The sequence below is a fragment of the Notamacropus eugenii genome, chromosome 7 (assembly GCF_028372415.1).
Source record: "Notamacropus eugenii isolate mMacEug1 chromosome 7, mMacEug1.pri_v2, whole genome shotgun sequence".
NCBI classification, from domain to species: Eukaryota; Metazoa; Chordata; class Mammalia; order Diprotodontia; family Macropodidae; genus Notamacropus; species Notamacropus eugenii.
In genome coordinates this window covers 4,605,212-4,625,996 of record NC_092878.1, presented here as the reverse complement: position 1 = coordinate 4,625,996, position 20,785 = coordinate 4,605,212, and the positions used below count along the sequence as shown (strand labels likewise).

The following is a 20,785-nucleotide window of genomic DNA, read 5'->3' as shown; positions in this document are numbered from 1 at the left end:
GGAAGAAAAATCTATTTGGAGGATAAGAAAAGGTCCACTCTATCTATAAAGCATACAGGAAATACTATGAGCAAGGGTGGCGACAATATAGACCTGAGTGGGGAGTAACTGAAAGAGGTTCAGTTTGACTGATATGAAGAATATAAAGTATAGAAGAAAACATGGGGAAAGCTGTGAAAATGAGGTAGCAATTGATTGTGGAAGAACAGGAATGCCTAGCTAAAGAATTTAGACCTTTATTCTAAAGGCGAGAAGAAACCATTGAAGGTTTTTGGGGGGTTGGTTTGGTTTTTTTTTTTTTTTAGCAGATGAATGACTATCAGATCTGTACACAATGAACACCTGACAACACAGATTATGAAGGAAAAATTAGAGGGGACAGTGAAAGCTCAGTGGATGGAAATGAAATCTGGACCAGAGTGGTGACGGTAAGAGAAAGGAACTCATCTGAGCTCGTGCAATTTTCCCCCCCATGTCTTTCTTATATATTAGTGGGATTCTAATTTCAGTCCTGGTTACAACTGAGATATTCAAATTGATTTCCCAAGTGTGATGAATTATATTGTATGATTGATTTCTCACAACCTAATGATTTAAGAATGACTTTGACTTTTGACTGTTATAAATACAAAAATTAAAAATAAAGGATATATGAAGAAAGATGTTCTCTGCATCCAGAGAAAGAACTGATAAACAGAAGTGTGTACAGCACAGTTTTACACACACACACACACACACACACACCTATTTGTGTCCAATGGTAGCCACCTCTGGGGGAGGAGGGAAGAAAAAAAGGTGAAAAAGAAATGTACATGATAATTTTGTTGTATATTTGGAGAGAATTGCAGGTTGAACGTGGTAGATTTGTATTTCTATTTTTGTTGTACTGTGTTGTAGAAATGCTTGTTTTGTTCCATGCATTGAAAATAATTTTTTAAAAAAGAGAAGGGATAATGAACCTGAGAAATGATATAAAAGGTGGAATTAATGAGACTTGGCAACTTAAATTGAGGAGGTGAATAGAAAAGGATACATCAAAAATAACAGAGGCTTTGAGGATTTGAAAATGTCGTTGACAGAAATAATGAAGTCAGGAGGAGGTGGGGAAAGATAACAAGTTCAGATGTATACCTGTTGAGTATCTCAGACTCAACAGTGGGACAGCCTGTTGGAGCTAGATGCACAGTAAGCCACTGAAACTTCAATGGGAGCCTGGGAGAAAGATCAGAGATAAGGGATAAGGATTTGGAAGTCACCTGCGTAGAACTCATTACTGAAACTGTTAAAGTGCAGTGATGATAGTTAAGAAGGCTGAGGACAGAACTTTGGGCAAAGCCAGGGCTGATCAAAAACGACTAGACTGAAAAAACCTTTCCTGATCCTCCCAAAATTGCCTTGCATTTGTTTTGTATACAAGTTTTTGTGAAATATGTTGTCTCCCCTGATAGGATGAAAGAGCAAGAACATTTAATTTCTGCTTTTGTATCTCCAACACTTAGCACTGACATGGTACATAGTAGGTGCTTAATCTATACTTGCTGACTGAGAGACAGCCCTAAGTCCATATTGTGGTGGGTCCAATTCTTTCACAATTATCGGTGAGTTCTTTTTTCAGTATGACTCAAAGCTGCTGGGAAACTATATATCCTACCTTCAGAGAAAGGGTTGGCCAGTTTTAGAACCTCCCAAAACTCCACAAAATCCTCATTAAAAGTCTTCAAAGACTTTCTAACCAAGAAGGATGAAGAGACTCCCTCACAAGGCCTCATAGTGGAAAATTATTTTTAAGTATATGTGTGTGTGTGTGTGTATATGTACATATATACATATATAATTTCTTACTTGGGGGTATGGGTTCTTGGGAATGGCATTCATTAGGCATATTTCCCTAATACAGAGAAGCAGCCTGGCATAGTGAAGACACCCAGTCTTGGAATCAGGAAGAACTACGTTTCAGTCCCACCACTGACACGTACTGACTGTGTGACCCTGGGCACAGCGGCCCAGGCAACTCTCTAAAACAGTAAACTGTTGAGCAAATGCCAGTCTTCACTGGTTGAAGTAGCTGATGCTACAAGAATGAACTCACAGGTCTGACCCCTTCGTGACACCAACTCCAAAAAGAGGATACCTGTTGACCTTCAGGTTATCAGTCCGTTATGCAAATGATTCTACAATAGTTTAAAACAAAATGACCAAAAGTAGTGCCCTTCTGTCCAGTTCCATGTTACCAGGGTCAAATCGGAAACTGTGAAGTAATTAGAAAGTAGAGGCCAGACATTCTGCTTTGGGTTTTTATGACTGAGCTGCCAAACAACTTCTAGCCAACTTCTCAGAAAACTTTCAGGCACTTTCTCAAATTCCAGCTAAACCATCAACTATGTGGCCCTAGGGACTAAACAGCTCACAGGGTGGTAATGGGATATAAAAATCTGCTAACTTGAGGTCAGTGGCCTAAATTCGAGGGTGTGAAGCTGCAGTAGTAATATACCACAGATAAAAACTGCTGGAAAGCTTTGATAGCTGAGCACTGATTCCTTCCTGGCAGAGGGGTACTATATCAAATTAAGCACTAACCCTATTCATAAAAGGTGATAAAGAAACCCAAGGAGGTAGATCTCTTCAGAACCAGGAAGAGGAGAGAGAGTAGGAAGAACCTTGTCCTATATAGGGCCCATTATGTGTAAAGCTTTCAACCAGCGTTCAGTTCAAATAAAAGCTAAACCCGAGCACATAACAGGTACTCAGAGGTTCAGAGATTTAGATCTGGAAGGGAATTTATTAGTGACCAAACACAAGTGGCTCGTACTCAGAATGTATTTATTCATTAGCTTATCTCTTTTTTGAGGAGAACCATAGAAAATGGTCAAGAAAAACAGTATAAACTGATTTCCTTCATTTTAGTTCTTATGCCTAAAATCATAATATGTAGAGTGATAGGCTGGCAAGTTTAAAGGCAAAAGTCACTAAGAGTTCAACGACAGGACTGTTACGGATGCACATCTAGCCCAACGCATCCCCAAACTTTGCCTCACAGACAATAACCATGAGGAGCAAGAAGGAAACTGGGGAAAGAGGCTCCCCCATCTTACAACCTATACAAAGGGAAAGTCCCCATCTCCTCCGAATCCCACATGCCATCTCCTCTCCATCAGGAAATTTTACATGAGAGACAGGGTAGCTCCTCTCCACAAAGAACAAATAAATAATAAAAATGTAAAAACAGGAATCTTTACGCCACAGTGTCTGTGGCCCTGCTCTGGTCCTGAGTCAGTGGGGCTGATCAAATTGCTTAAGGCCAGATAAATCACTGAAAGGAAAAAACTTACACCCACATCACGCAGGTGTTTGCTTGCCTCTGGGTACAATTTAGGACATGTATGTACAAGTCAGTAACATGAGGGCAGGAACACAAAGAAAAGGCACAATGTATAAGGCAATTTTGCTAAAATGGGCCCTAATGTTCATGTGACTCAGTTTCCATGTACAAAAAGGTAGACCTGACAATAAACACTTTGAGATTTTTATATGAAACCTATTCAGGTCTAAGTTTTCTCTTTCATAAAACTGGCCTGGACAATCTCCACAATACCTTCCAACTATAAAACTCTAACTTCTAGAATATTCAAGACAAGCAAAAATTTAGTGAAGCATGCCTACGCCATAGCTGAGTAAAGATTTAGTGCCCTGACTTCATTTCCTTCTAGAATAAAGAGAAATAATGAGTCTTTGAAAGGTAGTTATCAAAGACCCAAAGGTGTAGGGAACTGACCCTCTCCCATACTGTTGGCGAAACTGCTGCATTGTTCAAGTTTGTTTTAGCTGTGGTATACAGGGCATTTTTTTAAAATCTATTTTATAGATCTGAAAGAATGGAATTCCAGAAACACACTCCCCTAAGGGAAGGGCCTTCAAATGAAAACCTGTGAGGTGGATGGAACTAGTTACCTGAACAGTATATTTACTGGGTTCAAGACCTGTTGAAAATCTTAACTCTGCCAAATGACCTGAGACTAAAATCTGGAGAAACAGAAACTCTGTAGAAGATCCAAGACAGCAAGGAATTTTTTTTTTTCTATTTGAGGGAAAGTTCAGTCATTGGAGCCCCTTCCAGAGGACAGAAATTAAATAGGAACTCTTCTGGAAAGGGAGAGGCAAGAAAGTCTGTGACTTCTCTCACAGCTAAGAAAAATTTAAAAAAGACGTAGAAACCAGATTGGGGCAATAAATGGAGAGACTTAACCTAAAATACAGAACAACAATTACAGCAGACATGACCAAGCCGGACCGTGACAAGTAGGACAGTGAGGGAGAACAGATTCAATCTCCTTAAGAGATGCAAGGATTGTCTTTTATTTTTCTTTGTATCTCCAGTTCTTGGCACAATGCCTAGTATTATACATGCGTGTGTATACATATATATGTATATGTGTATGTATATATGTATGTGGTACACATATACATGTATTTGTGTGTATGTACACACACAAACACACACACACACACACGCACAAAGAATAGGCATTTAATAAAGGTCTACTGACTGATTAAAAGCCTTCCAGAAAACAAAACTGAAAAGGTTTCGCTAACAGTCAATGAGGTACCTCTGAGGTCAGACAGGAAGCAATATTAAGTACAGAAAGGGAATCTTTGAAGAGTGATAGGGAAGGGCTGCTCCCATGTATAAAGCTAGAGTTGGGGTAAGATTTTTCAAGAACCTTGAGTCACTGAGGGGACTACAAAGTCATCAATGCATGGGCGATATATTTGCAGTCCAGATAAGAATTTCCCACCACAACCAAACTCATTAGATTGTGAGTTCTTTGAGATCAGCAACTGGTTTTTTGCCTGTCTTTATATCCTCAGTGCTCAGCACGGTGCCTGGCACACAGTAGGTGGTTAAATAAATGGTAACTGACTAAAGAAAAAGGTTGAGATGCATATATAGTCACAGTCAATATTGGTTTGTTTTGTTGGGTTACTTCCCACCCACCTATCCCCAATGTCTTTGTAAATCTCTGTTACTAGAGATTGCTTGAAGGGGAAGAAAGAGGTTGGGAGAACATAAACCCATTTATATCACAAATAAATGTGATGGATATCAAAAAGGCACCAGGAAACAAAAAACAAGGGAAAAAAAAGAAATCATCTTTGACTAGAAACCTAAGAGTCTGAACCCATATTCAACCTTGAAATGCTTTCTGCAGTGGATTCCATACATCAGTCAAGGTCTGGTTCATTCTCTGTACATTGTCCTAGAAAGGCAGGGATAGGTGTTAAGAATCCTTGCAACTTTATTAACCTTTTCTTTCGAATTCTGTGTGTTTCCCTGTTAAGATTCGCAATAAAATTCTTCATCAAAACCCCACTTTTTAAAGGATAGGGATAATTCCATGGACAATAGGATAAGAAAGAAGAGAAAACCTGTATCTCCTATCCAAAGAAGGTAGGGGAGAGGAACCCAGATGAGGGGAGTATGGTAGCAGTGACCATCAACACAGGGAGTCAGGAAACCAAACCTTTGGCTTTTTTAGCTAAGGGACAAAAGTGTACACAAGACATCTTACCTCTCAATAGCATCTCCATTCATGGTTTCTAATTCACAGATAAAGTAAAGGATCTAATGGGTTAGAACACTGTATATTAGAAGGTACAAGAAAACTGGATGAACTAGATAGCACTTTATCCAATTTTATGCATAAATAATAATGAAATAATTCACTAGAAAATTTTCCTGAAAATATGAGGAGATAAATGATCATGTAGGTATAAACTCAGCTATTGAAAAACACTGAAGTATTTATCATCTAAACAGTTTTTGTATTCTTTGCATTTCGAACAGGCTCCATCCTGATACAAACTCAATTAAGTTGGGAGTACTCCAAAGGGCAAGTAATCCAACACACCAGAACTCCACAGTAACAGATTATTATAAGGATTTAGATATATAGTGATACTCGGAATTAAAAAATCCCCTGGAAACAAAGCTCTTTTATATGAAGTCAACTCTGTTAAAACAACAACAACAAAGAAACCACAAAGAAATTTTCATAAATCATGCAAAGCTGAGGTGCCTCCCTTCACAGCTGCATGACAAAATTCCCTCAGTGTGTTGCTCCTATCTGTCCCTGCCCAATGGACGGTTGTGATGAAATGAGTCTTCTCCTCCCGTGGGTGGCAATGGTCTGTATTATTACTGCATGCTAAAAGTATTGGAATATTACAAAACTGCAAGATGCAATTCAGGACCACTCCCCTGAGGAAGGAAGGGCAGAGACCACCAAGGAATATCATTAATCTTTGAACACAGGAAAATATGTATGGAGAATACGTCTGGGCTGTTAGAAGCTTGTCTACTCAGTCATCCTTGGCATCTGTCAACTGATATTCAGTTACTTTCTAGCTCTTTGGAAATGGGAGGGGAGAAGAAAAATTCTCTCTTCTTATTATTACGTCCACTCAGTCCTAACCAAGAAAATGAACCCCTTCAAGCCACATTAGCCATCTAGATGGAAGAAATGATTGATTGTTCATTAATAAGCAGACCCTCACTTGCTTCAAAACTGATGTCCCTCGCAATTTATAGGTGGGAGTGGGGAAGCAATGACCCTCAGATATGGCAACGCTTAAAATGCAGAAGCCACATGATTTAGCATGGGGGCAAAGCTGAGCAGACCTAGAGCTTGCAAAAAAGAATATGAAATGTTACCTCCCAGAGCTGTAACAGTGGGTGAGGCTTTAAGACACTTCTTCTCTTTCCTTCTCTTAATCTCTTTCTCGGCTCCTTCCAACTAGGCAAGAGAACAGTGCTCTCTCTGACCTACTTTTCATCTCTTTTGGAGGACGTAGCAATGAAAAATGAAGCCAGCATTTCTGGAGTGCTTTGAGGTTTGCAAAACACTTTACAAATATCTCATCTGATCCTCACAAGAACACTATGTAATAGGTACCATTGTTAATTCCATTATACAGATGAAGAGACTGAGGTAGGCAAAGAAGTTAATGACTTATCCAGGGTCACAAAGCTATTGTCTGAGGTGGATTTTACTCCAAGTACAGCTTTATATCTGCTGTACCTCCTAGCTTCCAATATATACCATACTAAATCCTTTGTCCCTGAACCACCTCCAATGGGCAGCACTGGATAAAAGGTTATTGTTTTGGCAAACAAAGGAACAATCAACAGTCTTTTTTCTTTCCTTTTTATCCCTTTTGCCTTCTCTGCCAGAAGCTGGGGAGTCCAAGTGGCCTCATGTCAAGTCAAGGCCAGGCGGGCCCAAAAGAAATATTTATTGCCATCCTCCTTTCAGAAATAACTGTGTGCTTCATATTTTTAGGATTAAAATTGTTAAGGTCCATAATTTCTTTATATAGGAGTTATTTTTGATATATTTGTATGTTTGTACTGAACTAATAATGTCCTTTACTAACCCATGTCCTTGACAGTCCCCATTAAATACCACTCTCAAGCTTGATTTAGTGGGATTCAAGCCTGCTAGATACTCTATGGTCAATGCCTAGAGATTCCCTATATGACAGGTTTTTTTAACAGAGTCTCAATTATCCCAAGGTATGATTTCTAATTACATCACTGTTCAATAAATATTTATTAAATATCTACTATGTGTGAGGTACCATGCTAGATGCCAGACATAAAAAGGCAAAAACCAAATAGTCCCTGCTTTCAAAGAGCTTCCATTTTGCTGGAGTCTATTTTCTAAAGAACATAAAGGTATCCTTATCCCCATTTCATGGATGACGAATCTGAGACACAGGAAATTTAGGTGATCTCCCAATGGCCAAAGAACAAGTCAATATCACAGGCAGGATCCAAATCCAGGTTTCCAAATTTAGTCCAAGTACTGCATGCACCATACCCTACTGCATTCCAGAAAAGGGGAAACTCCCACTTGTTGCATACAGCAGGTATCTGTCCTCCCAACACTGTGAACTGGCTGAAAGGTAACAGGTCTTATTGAGGACCAAGAAGGAGATGCCATATTTGAATTCAGAAAATAGTTAATCCTGTGTGCTAAGAGACCCACTAGCAAAAGAGACATGCATATGCTTAAAATGCATTGTCATTAAAATTCTGACTGGGACAAAAGTTTAATTCAATTCAAAGGTAAAGAAGTTGAATTTCATCTAGTAAAAAGCCAAATCTCAGCCATAACTGGGAAAGATGCTAGATTTGGGTTAGGGAGTAGACTATACAGACCTGTTACTGATAGGTAATACACCTTCCTTCAGGCCAACTTAAACTAAATTAAGATAACTTCACCTTTATAAACTTGACTATCTAATATTTCTCAGTGTTACTCTGTTTTGGTAATATATTTTTTAAATAAAACTTTTTGACCCCAATTACATCTCTATTATAGAATTTGGTCTATACCTGAGCCAGAAATTTCTATTTATTATAAAATATCATAGATGCTGACCTAAGACAAGGGTCAGGAACAGAGTGGGGATTAAAATTATTATCCAAAGCAGAAGATTTTGGTTCAAGGGTGTCACCCTATAAAAATAAAGATAAAAATAAAAATAAAGAGGAGCACCCTAAGAAGAAAGGATCCATGGTATCTCTGCCCACCACATGGCTACCTACAGGGCATGACTGAGGCTAATGAATACCTAGACCATTACCTGAAATAGAGGAAGCCCGGATCTCTCATTTACTTCTTCCAGGGAACCTGTCCTGCTCTAACCCACGACTTCCTCTCTGCAAATTCTCACCTACTACCTCCCTGTTTAAACCATAATCTAACTCAGGGCAGGAAACACTCGAGGCCCTCTAGGCCCTCAAGTGCAGCCCTTTGACTGACTCCAAACTTCATAGAACAAATCCCCTTAATAAAAGGATTTGTTCTGTAAAACTTGGACTCAAGTTAAAAGGCTGCAGCCAAGGTCCTATAAGGCCACATGTGGACTGGAGGCCACAGGTTCCCCACCCCCACCCCGATCTATCCACTTTCCTTTTCACTCCTCCAAAATTCCCAGACATACGTGTTAAGGTTTTCCAGCACACTTGACAGTACTTTCATTATTTTAATTTTTCCCTCTTATAGCCTACTCTTTTCCTTCCTATCTACTCCTGCGGCTAACACAACCCAGAAAAAAAAAAAGTGCTCATCACCAAAGTCCTTGGCACTGTCAAAAGACTCAACGTCCAATGTAGAAGTTATTTTATCAGTAGAAATGGTATTAAAGAAAATGGACTAAAGACTCTTAGATCTTTCCATGTCATTTGCAGCTGAAATCTCTTATTTGGCTTATGTCCCTCCAGAAAGATGGGAGATTCTTGAGAGCAGGAACTGTCTTACATTCCTATTCACAGCCCTGACACTTTGCACATGAGTGTTTAATAAGTGCCTTTTGACTCATTCATTCATTATCTTCCATCTTAAAACACATCCCTGGTGCTGCCTTTATTATCTCAAGTTCTGCTTATGAAGTTTCTAACAAAAAAAAAGGAAAGAAAGAAAGCCTGCTAATGAAATCCATTAATCCCGTGAAACTTAAAAGTATTGTGCAATAAAATTCCATGTAAACAGCTATATCCTGTAAGACAAGATATGTAAGACAATCCTATCCCGCCTCACTATCTTAAGAATAAATCATATTATATGTGTATGGATACTAACATTTGGCTTTAACATTTCCTACACATGGTCAAGGAATTCACAACATTTCAAAACACTAATGCAAAGCACCGATAGAAACAGAGCTGCCCTCCTTCACACGAGGCTCACTCCATATCTGGCACATACTTTCCCCAAATGGCAAAGTAATTAAGTGTTTTGTTTTAAGGAAGAATTTTCTTTCCATCACTTCCAACTCGGAGAAGGCTGAATAAATAGATATGGCACTAATGTCAACAAAGGACTGAGATAAGCTGAGATGACAATGCCATATGAAAGCTGAAACCAAGATCTGCCATTACACAGACAAATCCTCACAGCCTGCAATCCCAAGTTTAATAGATTCCTTGACCCCTTGGACTGAAAGGCTGACATTTCCATGAACTACTTATTAGAAAATAGCAAGTCAGCATAATAGTAGAAAGGGCAACTAGGTCTGGTGTCAGAGGATATGTGTTTGAATCTTGGCTCTGCCAACTCACCGTCTGTGTGACCTTGGGCAAACAAAGACATATAGAGAGAGAAATACACATGTACATACAAGCAAATATGTACATAATATGCATACTACATAGTAGTGCTTTTTCGGTAAATACTTAAGAGTAATAACATTGTGCATGTGGCTTCTCAGATACTCACTTGGACTGTGAGAGCTCCCAAATAAGTAGTAATTTACTATAGATTGTCATGTAATATTCAATTGAATACATTAATTATCACTAATGCTTATTAAATGAATAAACTGAGCACTCAGTATATACACATTCACTAGGAGCCACAATATAATATGGCAGCCATCTCAGGCTACATTAAGAGAAGCAGAGCTTCCAGGAATAGGGAGGTGATAGGCTTACTGCATCTGCCCTAATCAGATCTCATTCAGAATATTGTGTTCTGTTCTAAGTCTCATAGTTTAAGAAGGACAATGATAAATTAAAGTGTTGCCCAAGGAGGGCAATCAGGAGGGTGAAGGGACTTAAGTCTATATCATTTGAGGACCAACCGAAGGAACTGGGGATATTTCACCTAGAGAAGAAAAGATGGGGAGAGATATGAGCAAATGTTAGCTTCCTTCAAGTATCTGAAAGACTTCCATGTGGAAGTTTTCTTTAGCCTCAGAAGGCAGAACCAGGAGTAAGGCTAAAAATTATAAAGTGGCCAACACAGGCTTAAAATCAGGAAAGATTTCCTGATATCAAATTAGAGTTGTCCCAGAGTAGAAAAAGCTAACTCAAGATACTGTCAAGTAAAGGCTAGAAAACCACTTGTCAGATACATTACCAAGGAGATTTCTTCAATCTGCAGACTGGACTAGATAGCTACTGAGCTCCCTTTGAACTCTCAGATTCTGTGCTATGGAAAAGTCATGGGACTAGATGCTAAGGGATGCAAAAACAAAGAATGAAATAGTTACTGCCTTCAAGGAGTTTACACTTTACTGAAGAGATATGACATACACATAATCTGCAGATAAAGCGAATATTAACAATTGAGGAAGACGAGCTAAACTACAGAGCCTTAAAAGTAAGAAAAGACTTGTGAGAAGCAGAGTGCAATAGGAAATTCATTTCAGGGATACAGAATTAATTACCTTCTGTAGAAGCAGAGAGGATGGAGATGGAATGGAGTGTTCCGAGCAGTTAGTAGTAGAGTTTGGCTGGAGCACAAAATGAATATAATATAATAATGTAGAGGAAGAATGGAAGGATGCAGACTTTGAAGAGTCTTAATTGCCAGGCTGTTTGTACTTTACAGTAGAAGGAACACAGACTTACTCTAGGTTTTCTAGATGCCCTATGAAGTTCCTTCCAGTTCTAAACTTCTGTGATTGGATATTATGCCTTTTTGTTCAAGATATACAGGGAGATAACAGGAACATATGCAACCCAAAGCCCCTCCCCCATATATAAAGAGTCAAAGAAGAATCATAAACTATTTAAAACCATATGAAACATTGTTCCAAACTCCAATAAGACAAATACACATCAAAAACACTCAAGTTTTGCATCATATACAGAATAAATGGCAAAAATGACAAAAGATGGAGTCATTATTGGATGGATTATGGAAAGACAGATATACTAACGTACTTTGTATGGAGCTATGAATTGTTCTAACCATTCTAGCAAGCAATTTGGAATCATGCTAAGAAAGTGACCAGAGGTCTCACAATATTCCACTGCTGGGATATACTACCCAAGAGATTAAAGACAAGTCCCAACGTTTACCAAAATATTCATTGTTTATAGTAGCAAAGAACTAGAAACAAAGAATGTGTCCATTAACTAGTGAATGGCCAAGCAAGTTACAGCACATAAATGTAAAGGAATGTTACAAGAGAAGAAAGTATGAATATGATGAGAAGCATGAGAAGACTTTTGTGAACTGATGCATAATTAAATAAGCAGAAACCAGAAAAGAACATATACAAATGATCACAAATGGAAAGAATATCCACAAAACAATCAAAACTGAATTCTATGAAATTATAATAACCCAGCTTGGACTAAAAGAAGAAATATGAAAAGTTGCCTTTCCCTCATTCTGTGCAAAGGTGGGGGGTGGGTAGCTATGGATATGGAACAGAATATAATGTCAGGATTTTTCAATATGTATTCACTTTTGCTTCATATTTTTCTCCTTTATCTTTCTTTTTTTATGGATGATTTTCTGGGGAAGAAATATAAAACCCTAGGTCATCAATACATTTTTTTCCAAAAATGACACTATGCTTTTCATAACTTTGCAGAAACTATGCAGATGTTTTCCAACTGACTTTTTTTTACGAGTTACATATTTCAATATGATGATAGATCTGTGATTTCATGCATGATAATTAAGATAATAATAACAGCTCACATTCATATAGCCCCTTAAGGGTTACAAAGTGCTTAACATGCATTGTCTTATGTGATGTGGGCAATTACTATGCTAGTACAGAATTCAGCCCATCCACGCCTTCTCATGCTTTACACCTCTTTTCCAAATCCAGCCGGGCAACCCAGGAGTTTTGCGGATGAATTCACTAATGTGTAACTGACAAAAATTTGATGCCACTTGGCATCACTGAATAATTGAATGTTAATAATCTTAAGTGTAATTGAATTATGTCTAAACAAAAGTAAATCTGTAAGAATATATCTCAAAACGTATAATGGAAGTCAATGAGGAAGTAAGATGGAACATACACATTTTCACTTATACTCAGTACATTACAATGCACTTAGATGTTGCTTTATAATTTGTTCCCTAGTTCTTTCATCAGTGTCATGTTTGAGCTCTTTTACAGTAAGAAATGAAACTTCACTTCCCACTTAAGATGTCTGCGCGGAATGGAAAGAGAAATCCATTTGGACAGAAGGCCTGTGGTCAAAGTCTCATTCTGCTACTTGCTAGTTATGTGATCTTGGGTAAATAACTTCCAAGCCTTATCTCTAAATGGGAAGTGCAGAGTAACTCTGAGGGAGCACTAGAAAGTTGATTTTTCTTTTTTTTCTTTTTTTTTTTTTTGGTGTGGAGAGTGACAATCCAAGTGACTTGCCCCAGGTCACACAGCTTGTCTCCGGTTCTCTGGACTCCAGGGTTGGTATATCTGTCCACTACACCACCGCACACCCTAGTAACTCAGTCTTGAAGTCAAGATTCAAATCCTACCTCAGACACATGGCAGATGTGTGACCCTAGACTAGTCTCTTAACCTCTGAGTGCTCCAGGTCACTTTCTAAGACCTGAAGTTGGAGAGCAGTTATTGACTTGCATTGGTCATGGAAGTTTCCTAGTCCAGAATTCCCTACAACAATAAAAGTTCAGTTCAAAGAAACTGAAAACAACACAAAAAACTGGGAATAATAGTACTTGTATTTTCGAGTTCACATGTTGAAATAAGGATCAAATGAGAGTCTATGTAAACTGACATGCAAATGTCCATTATTACACAGAATGAAATGGTCACTCAATGATACTAAATCAATGAATTAATGTTTTAGAATTTAATTAACATATAAAAGAAAGTTGAGTATAGCCCCCAGAGATGCTTACATTAAGACTGGATCAAGATGAACCATTAATCTTTAAATACTGCCATGATAAGCTGATACGGCATACGTAGGGGGCTGCCAATTATTATCTGTGGATGTTTTTTCTTCCTTATTTCCACGAAAAAAAGTTACGTTTATAATTGTATAATATAAAAGTCTGGTTTGGGGTGTGTGTCTGTGTGTCTGTGTGTCTGGGTCTGTGTGTGTGTCTGGGTCTGGGTCTGTGTGTCTCTGTGTCTGTGTGTGTGTGTGTCTGTTAGCCTTAAACCAAAGATGACGATTTTATTCCTCAAAACATAATTTTTAAAAATAGCTTATTAATTCTCAATAATTGTAACATGTATATAGATTAAAACTGAACAACCTTAACTGGGAAAGCTTGTTGTTTGCCTTAATGTTGACCTAAAATAAGGAGTGGTGAAAAACTAGGGCATAAATACAGTGACAATTTACTCAGTGTTTTACACAATTAGAGTCTTTGGCAAATTTTGTAATCTTATATAAATATCTGTTGTCCAAGGTACCAAAGAAGAATATGAATATTCCAAATAAGTTCAATGGATACACCCACTTATGTTTCCATTAGCTCTCAATTATTCCATGCTGTAAGAGGACATGTTTTAATCCATTCATATCCCACCTGGAGAACACCCAGCACCTACCACAGTCTCTTGCATGAAGTTGCTTAGTAATTATTTGCTGAATTTTTCTACTTAATTTTATGACATCATCACCCTGTATGTTTTGTATAAACAACTTCAATAGTGCAAAACAAGTCACCTGGGTCATAACCGACTTTAACTACCTCTTTTTTTTTTTTTAAAGACCATGCAAACCTTTCAAAATAAAGACTGAAAATTATGCTCCTTCTGAGCTTCCTTGATGGTCCAAAACAAAGATTTATGGCAATATTGGGTTACGAGAAGTTTTTAAATAATCTTCCACTCCATATTTTATTATTTGACCCATCCAATGAAACCTTAAAATTGCTTTTGTAAAGGAAAAATACAACTTCATAAAGTCTACAATTCTTTTTCTGTCTCTTGTCTTGAAGGCCTTTATGTTAATAACAGACTTCTGTGTAATCAATCTCACAGAGTCTTGCAGTCAAACATATATGGCATCTGTGCCCTCTAGACTCAATGTAGATTTCTAGCAATAACACCTCTGTAGAACAAAATAAACAAAGCCAAAAAGGAAACTTAAACAAAGGGGCAAACTTTCTAATATACAATCTCCCTCAGGTAACTGTAAACCAAGCAATGGGAAGAGAAGACCTTCATCTATCCTCCCAGAAACTTGGGGGAAAGAGTTTTACTTTAAAGCATTTTGCCCTTTGACCAAAAACTGTAATATGTCCATATTTGGGAAATAAAGAAATAAGGAAATCATAAATAAATGATGCACAACTAGCACTGTTCCAGGAGAGGTTGTTCTAAGATTGGACTGTTTCCCATACTTTCCTCTAATCACAGGAGTTCAGAACTTAGCTGGGAAAAGTTTTCCTGAACTACAATCCTAACAATAAAGCTAAGATTACATTATTTTTTTCATAAAATCTTTTGACATGACTAAGCAAAACCCACATAAAATAACATTACTTTTAAGTTTCGTATTTTAAGATATTTTTCAAACTTATAAAATTATCATTTGAAAATAGAGCAAAATCTCATTTTTTAAGGAGTGGGTAGGGACCACACTCATTCCATTAAAAAAAAGATTCCCTTCAAAAGTGGAATCTGGTAATATACCCTAGGAAAACACTACAAGAGTTGGAAAGAGGCTGAAGGATGCTTAAATTTCCACTGTGGAACAAATTCTGACTTGGGGGTGGGGGAAAGGGAGGGGAGACATGGGATGCCTGCCATAGGGTGGGAAGAGAGAAAGACAGGCCAGAGGGGAAACACCCTAATAGGGAAACCCAAGCAGGTCCCTAGCTTATGAAATGGGGAGGGTCAGGAAAGCTAGCCAGAGAAAGAGAGAGAAAGAGAGACCCAGAAGTGGATATCTGAGTAGGTTGTTAGCCACCTGTCACATCAGGGAAAAGCCAAGAAGGCCATATTTAATGGTGAGACTAGACTGGCATATGGGGAAAGTTAATGTGTCTAAAACACATTCTAACAGGCAGAAAGTTACTGACACTGAAAGTTGCTGCCACCAACTGGGCATCACACAACTTTGAAACTACCTGTTGTCAGAATCATTTTTAATTCCATGAGACCAGCATTTTCATGAAAATTCCACAAACACAGGCTTTTGTCATATACAAAGAAGGATCTGGAATAGAAATCACTTTTTAAACTATTGAATTCTGTAAAATATCAGTAATTACCAGAAAAATATGGAAAATTTTCTGCCACTGGAAATGTTTATAATCATTCTTGACACAGGGCACCCAATTTAAAGGTCTGTTCATCTAGAATTTTAATTGCAGTAGGAAAAATAGGTTTTTAAATATAGCATTTGAAAGTCAGCTTTTAAAATACTTGCATTCTACTTCAAATTTTTGTCTAAACCATATTTTGTTTGAATAAAACTATTCAAAGTTAATCATTATAATCTTTTTTCTACAATAGCATCTATAAATATCACAATAATAGCAACAAATATTAAAACTAATTGTGAGGTATTCTGACCTTTTAAGAAAAGATTTACAACAATAGGGGTTCCTAATGGCTTCTTGGTATAATCTTTTTTTTTAATTAAAGAAAGCTAGTCTGCCTAAAAAGGAGTCAGTGCCTAGTTTTAGAAATGTAATAGTTTCCATCAAACAACAACAAAAGAAAACAGTGTTTAGTTTCAGTTCTCAGACTATGGTCTTGGATCCCCAGAGAGAATATGATTGTTAACAGCAGGATATGGACAAGAGAGATAAGGGTTCTGATCAATCCTGATGGCCCCTCTGAAGACTCTATTACTGTCAAAACATAAATAAAACTATAAAATATATTTTTATTAAATCAAGCCTTTTAAAATTATTTATATCAAGATTTAGGCCTATGTGATTTAAAATCATGATATTTTACACACAGTTCAAAAATGTCAGAGAGAAACTAGGTTAGAAGTTGGTCAAATGAAATTATATCAGGGTGGATTAAAATTTTATCATAGTCTCAACAGTTGAACTTGTTTTCATCAGTAAACTGTAATGGTAGCATGTTAATCAGAGGAATTTCCTGGGTTTAGGGTACAATAATTGTTCAAGCATCTTGGATATGACAAAACCCTTGTCTAAGTTCCAGTACTGAGCCAGTGACAGTTTCTAGGATTCAGAAGTGCCAGTTGAACTGTTCATTCAATACTGTGATAGCACATAGGGAAAGCAGGTCAAATTAACTTCTCCTCTATATACTGGTGGGCCTCCCCATATATGGGAGGGTCATCCAGGTTTATAAGTGATATCCAGGGCCATAATAACATCTAAATGATAAGGAACTTGACAGAAAACTTCAGTGTATAAATAGTTAAGTATCTAGATATTATTTTTTCACAGATTCGTGGGACTTAAAAAGAATCTCCAAAAGTTATCCAACCTACCCAGCCTCAGTTTCTCCATCTGTAAAATGAGTCAGACTACATAATTTCTAAGGTTAACCTTTAAATTCCAGCTCAAAAATTTTTGATGCTATGCTCTAGCATCCACAACTCTGCTTCCATGATGATATGCACCTAAGCAGTAAGAGGTAGAGGAGTTTCTGTTCTAAACTAAAAAAAAAAAAAAGCCCAAACCATCAGGGGAAGTGGTTCTTAACCCCTCCCCCCACATTTAGAAATCAGATCTGCTATTTCAAAGTTCTTACAATTAAACTCACTATCTAACAAAACTTTCGAAGGTAAATATTTTCTGTAACAGGGATTTCTATTGTAATAGCTATTAAAATCCTACCTAAGACTGTGAATGCATAAATATATAACTAATTTCACAGCTGACAGCATCTTTGCTGTCATCACCTAAATTAGCGGATTCCAACCTAACAAATTCGCAAATATACTTTCGTGTTTCCCTGTGTGATCATGTAAAAAGCAACCTTACCTAGGAAACTCAGTTCTTGGACTTGCGGGCACAGCTTTTAAAAAGGGATGGGTAAGATCAGACCATCCAGAAGTTTTATTTAATTCTGTATCATCCCTTTTATTCCAGCCAGTGGAAGAGAAACTTCCCCTAAACAATAAGATCCACCCGTCTCAGGCTCTGCAGGGAATCTTGTTCCTTATTTCCAGAGACAGCTCCACCCTGCTGTCCCCTGGACTCAACCTTGGGTTAGGTGCCTTTTGGCCAGGACTGGCCTGCACTCCCTCTCTTTTCTTCACTCGTGTCCAAAAAGGACCGGGAAGCCCTAGCTCAGCCCCTTCGGGTACCACCTCTCAAAGGTCCGCAGCGCCCAAAGCCAGCCCTTCTTGGGGCAGAGATGCTCCAAGATCTCCCCATCAGCCCTCGGTGGCAGTGAGCCTTCCCTGCCCCCTGGCCTGGGAGGTTTCCTCTGGGACCAGGGAAGGCCCCCAAACGAGCCAGCCCCCCGAGTTACCCTTTGAGCGCATCGTGGCCTCCGCCTCTTCTCTTGGCCCGGCTGGCTCGGGTTTCCTTCACGTTCCCCGTCTCGGAATTGCCTTCAGCACCATGGCTCGGGTAGGAAGACAAGAGCACGGTAAATCCCAGGGCTAGCTCCAGCAGCCCCCCTCTCCGCATGGTGCCGATCGGCCGCGGGCTCCGGGCTCCCTCCTCCTCCTCCTCCTCCTCCTCCGCCTCCGCCTCCGCCTCCTCCCGGGCTGCTGCGGCCGCTGTGCCGGGCTGGGGCCGGGGCCGGGGCTGGGGCTGGGGCGGCCGCTGCGCCCCTGAGCGCGCGGCTCCGCTCCGCTCCGCCGGGCTCCGAGCTCCAGTCACCCGCCGGGCACCGCCTCTCTCCCGCTTCCAGCAGCTGCCGCCAGCTGCAAGAGAAGGACAAACACCCCGAGGGGGGAAAGGAATGAGAACCTCCGGGGTCGTCGCGGCCCCGCGGCGCTGCCAGAGCCGAGCCAGGGACCCCGGTCCAGGCGCCCGAGCCCAGGCGCCCGAGCCCTGCCTCCGCCAGCGCATCCAGGAGCCCGAGCCAGGCTCCCAGGCCCCGGCTCGGAGCCCTCGGACGCTCTCCCCGCTGCCCTTCCATGGCACCGGCCCCGGCGCGGGGGGACCCGCCCCGCCGACCCCTCCTGCCCCGCGGAGCCCGGCAGCCGGGAGCCCCGGGCCAGGAAGCTGTCAGGCGGGAGGGCCGGCGCCAGCCCCCCGCCCCAGCCCGGGCCCCGGCCCCGGCCCCGGCCCCCGGCCCCCGGTCCCCCGGCCGGGGCTGCCTACCCCGGTGGCCGCCGCCGTCGCCGCCCGCCCCGCAGCTGTCCCAGCTGTGGCCGCCTCTGCCGCTCCGGCACCCACCGTCTGTGCCGCGGCCCCCTCCTCTCCCACCTCTTCAAGTATCGTCCGCGCAGCGCTCTCTCGCGAGAGGAATCTTTTTTTTCAAAAAAAAAGAAAAAAAGAAAGAAAATGACACCCCCCTCCCCTCCCGGCCGCCCCCGCCCCCCGGCCCCCGCCGTCCCCTCCCTTTCCACTCCCCGCTGCCAGCCGCAGCCGAGCCCCGGGGCCTCCCCTCCCAGGATCGGGGCGGGGGGAGGAGGGGAGACATGTCCGGGACCTCCTGGGCTGGGAGGGGGTGAGCAGAGGTGGCCGGGGGCTGCGCCCACTCTGCGGCGGGGAAGTCTAGACCGGAGATTAACCTCTCCCGTGATCGCGCCGTCTGACCGGGAGGGAGCCGTGCCACCTGCGCCAGGAATGTGCCCGGGCCCCCCGACCCCACCCCGGGCCGGCCCCACGCGCCAGGCAGCGGGCGCACCGCTGGCAGGCAGGGATGGGTCCAGATGTGCGCCGCCCGCCCTCCGGGCGCCCGAGCCCGGGCGGGTTCTGGGCACTGGCTGGCGATCGGGGGGTCGGAGGCGCCCCCCCGTAGATCGCTACCTGGTTCGGAGTCCGCTAGCCGGCACCGTCTGGGCGCAGCTCAGGCCACATTGTGTCTGGCTGTCTGGAGAGTCGGAACGGAGCGTCTGGCTCCTACAGTTGGTTTATTTGGGTGGATGCTGGAAGCTGGCAAGCAGAGCGAAGGAGGCGATGGCCTCTTGTGGGACCGACTCAGAGCAAAGCAAGGATCCCCCAGCCCTCCCCCAAACACACATGGGCAACCCATGGAGAACCCCCTCTCCCGGAGGTGCGGGGCTCACCGTGGAGTTAGCGGTTTCCGAAGAGGAAAAAATGCTGTGGTATTTGCGTTCCCCTTATAAGGGAAATGGCCCCGGTGCTGGCGGCACCTTTTAGCAGCTCTTAAGAAAGGAAAAGCGCTGGAACCCGGGAGCCCGACGCTACCGAGCCCAGGCACCAGCCCAGCTCTGCCAGGAGCAGCAAACTGCCGGGCTCCAGAGCTAGCCAGGGCTCCCTTCTGCCTTGGGTACTGGAAGGGACTGCATGGAAATGACTGGTAGAGAACTGAAACGTAAAAAGAAAATTAGAGTCCCATCTAAAATCCTGTAGGACGAAGACAGCGTTTGGGGCTACTCGACTAACTCTTTCGAATTGTAGGATGTTGGCTGCTTGGAAGGAAAGGGAGGGACTTTAGAGATTATCTAGTCCACCCTTCTTATTTCATTGAAAAGGAAACAGACTTGAAGTGATTCGCCCCAATTCTCAGGGCTAGTAAGTAGCAGTGGTAGGATCTGAACCCAGGTGTAACTTTCCCATATATTATTTCCTAACTTTATGTTATGGGACCTCGTTCTACTGAGGAAGATCTCACCTCCTTTACAATTTAGTACAAAGTATTGAAGAGTCACTGTAAGTAAAAAATGATTTCCCTAATCTCCCCGGAACTTTGCTCCAAGGAAAGGACATGGTGCCAGCACTGTACCCCACTCCCTCACCCTGTCTAAGCCACCATCAGAGGGGCCCTGTTGTCTTCCAACACTCCTGCTTCCTCCTTGGGTTTGAGGAATGAGGATATCCAGCCATTGCACAGTACAGGTGGAGGAGAGGCTGTTCCTATTCCGAGCCCAAGTGTACCACCATTGGCATCTGCCACCCCACTCCCAATCCCC

The 20,785-nt window shown here is 41.4% G+C and overlaps 1 protein-coding gene across 1 annotated transcript in view; it reads right to left on the bottom strand.

Annotated features, from left to right (window-relative positions):
- The window catches only part of FBN1 (fibrillin 1), a 290,028-nt gene extending 271,623 nt beyond the window's left edge, over positions 1 to 18,405 (bottom strand). The window contains exon 1 of the mRNA XM_072624719.1: positions 18,205 to 18,405. Within this exon, the coding sequence (XP_072480820.1) occupies positions 18,205 to 18,365 (161 nt within the window). The 5' untranslated portion in view covers positions 18,366 to 18,405. The remainder of the gene's footprint in view (positions 1 to 18,204) is intronic.
- Between the last annotated feature and the right edge of the window lie 2,380 nt (positions 18,406 to 20,785).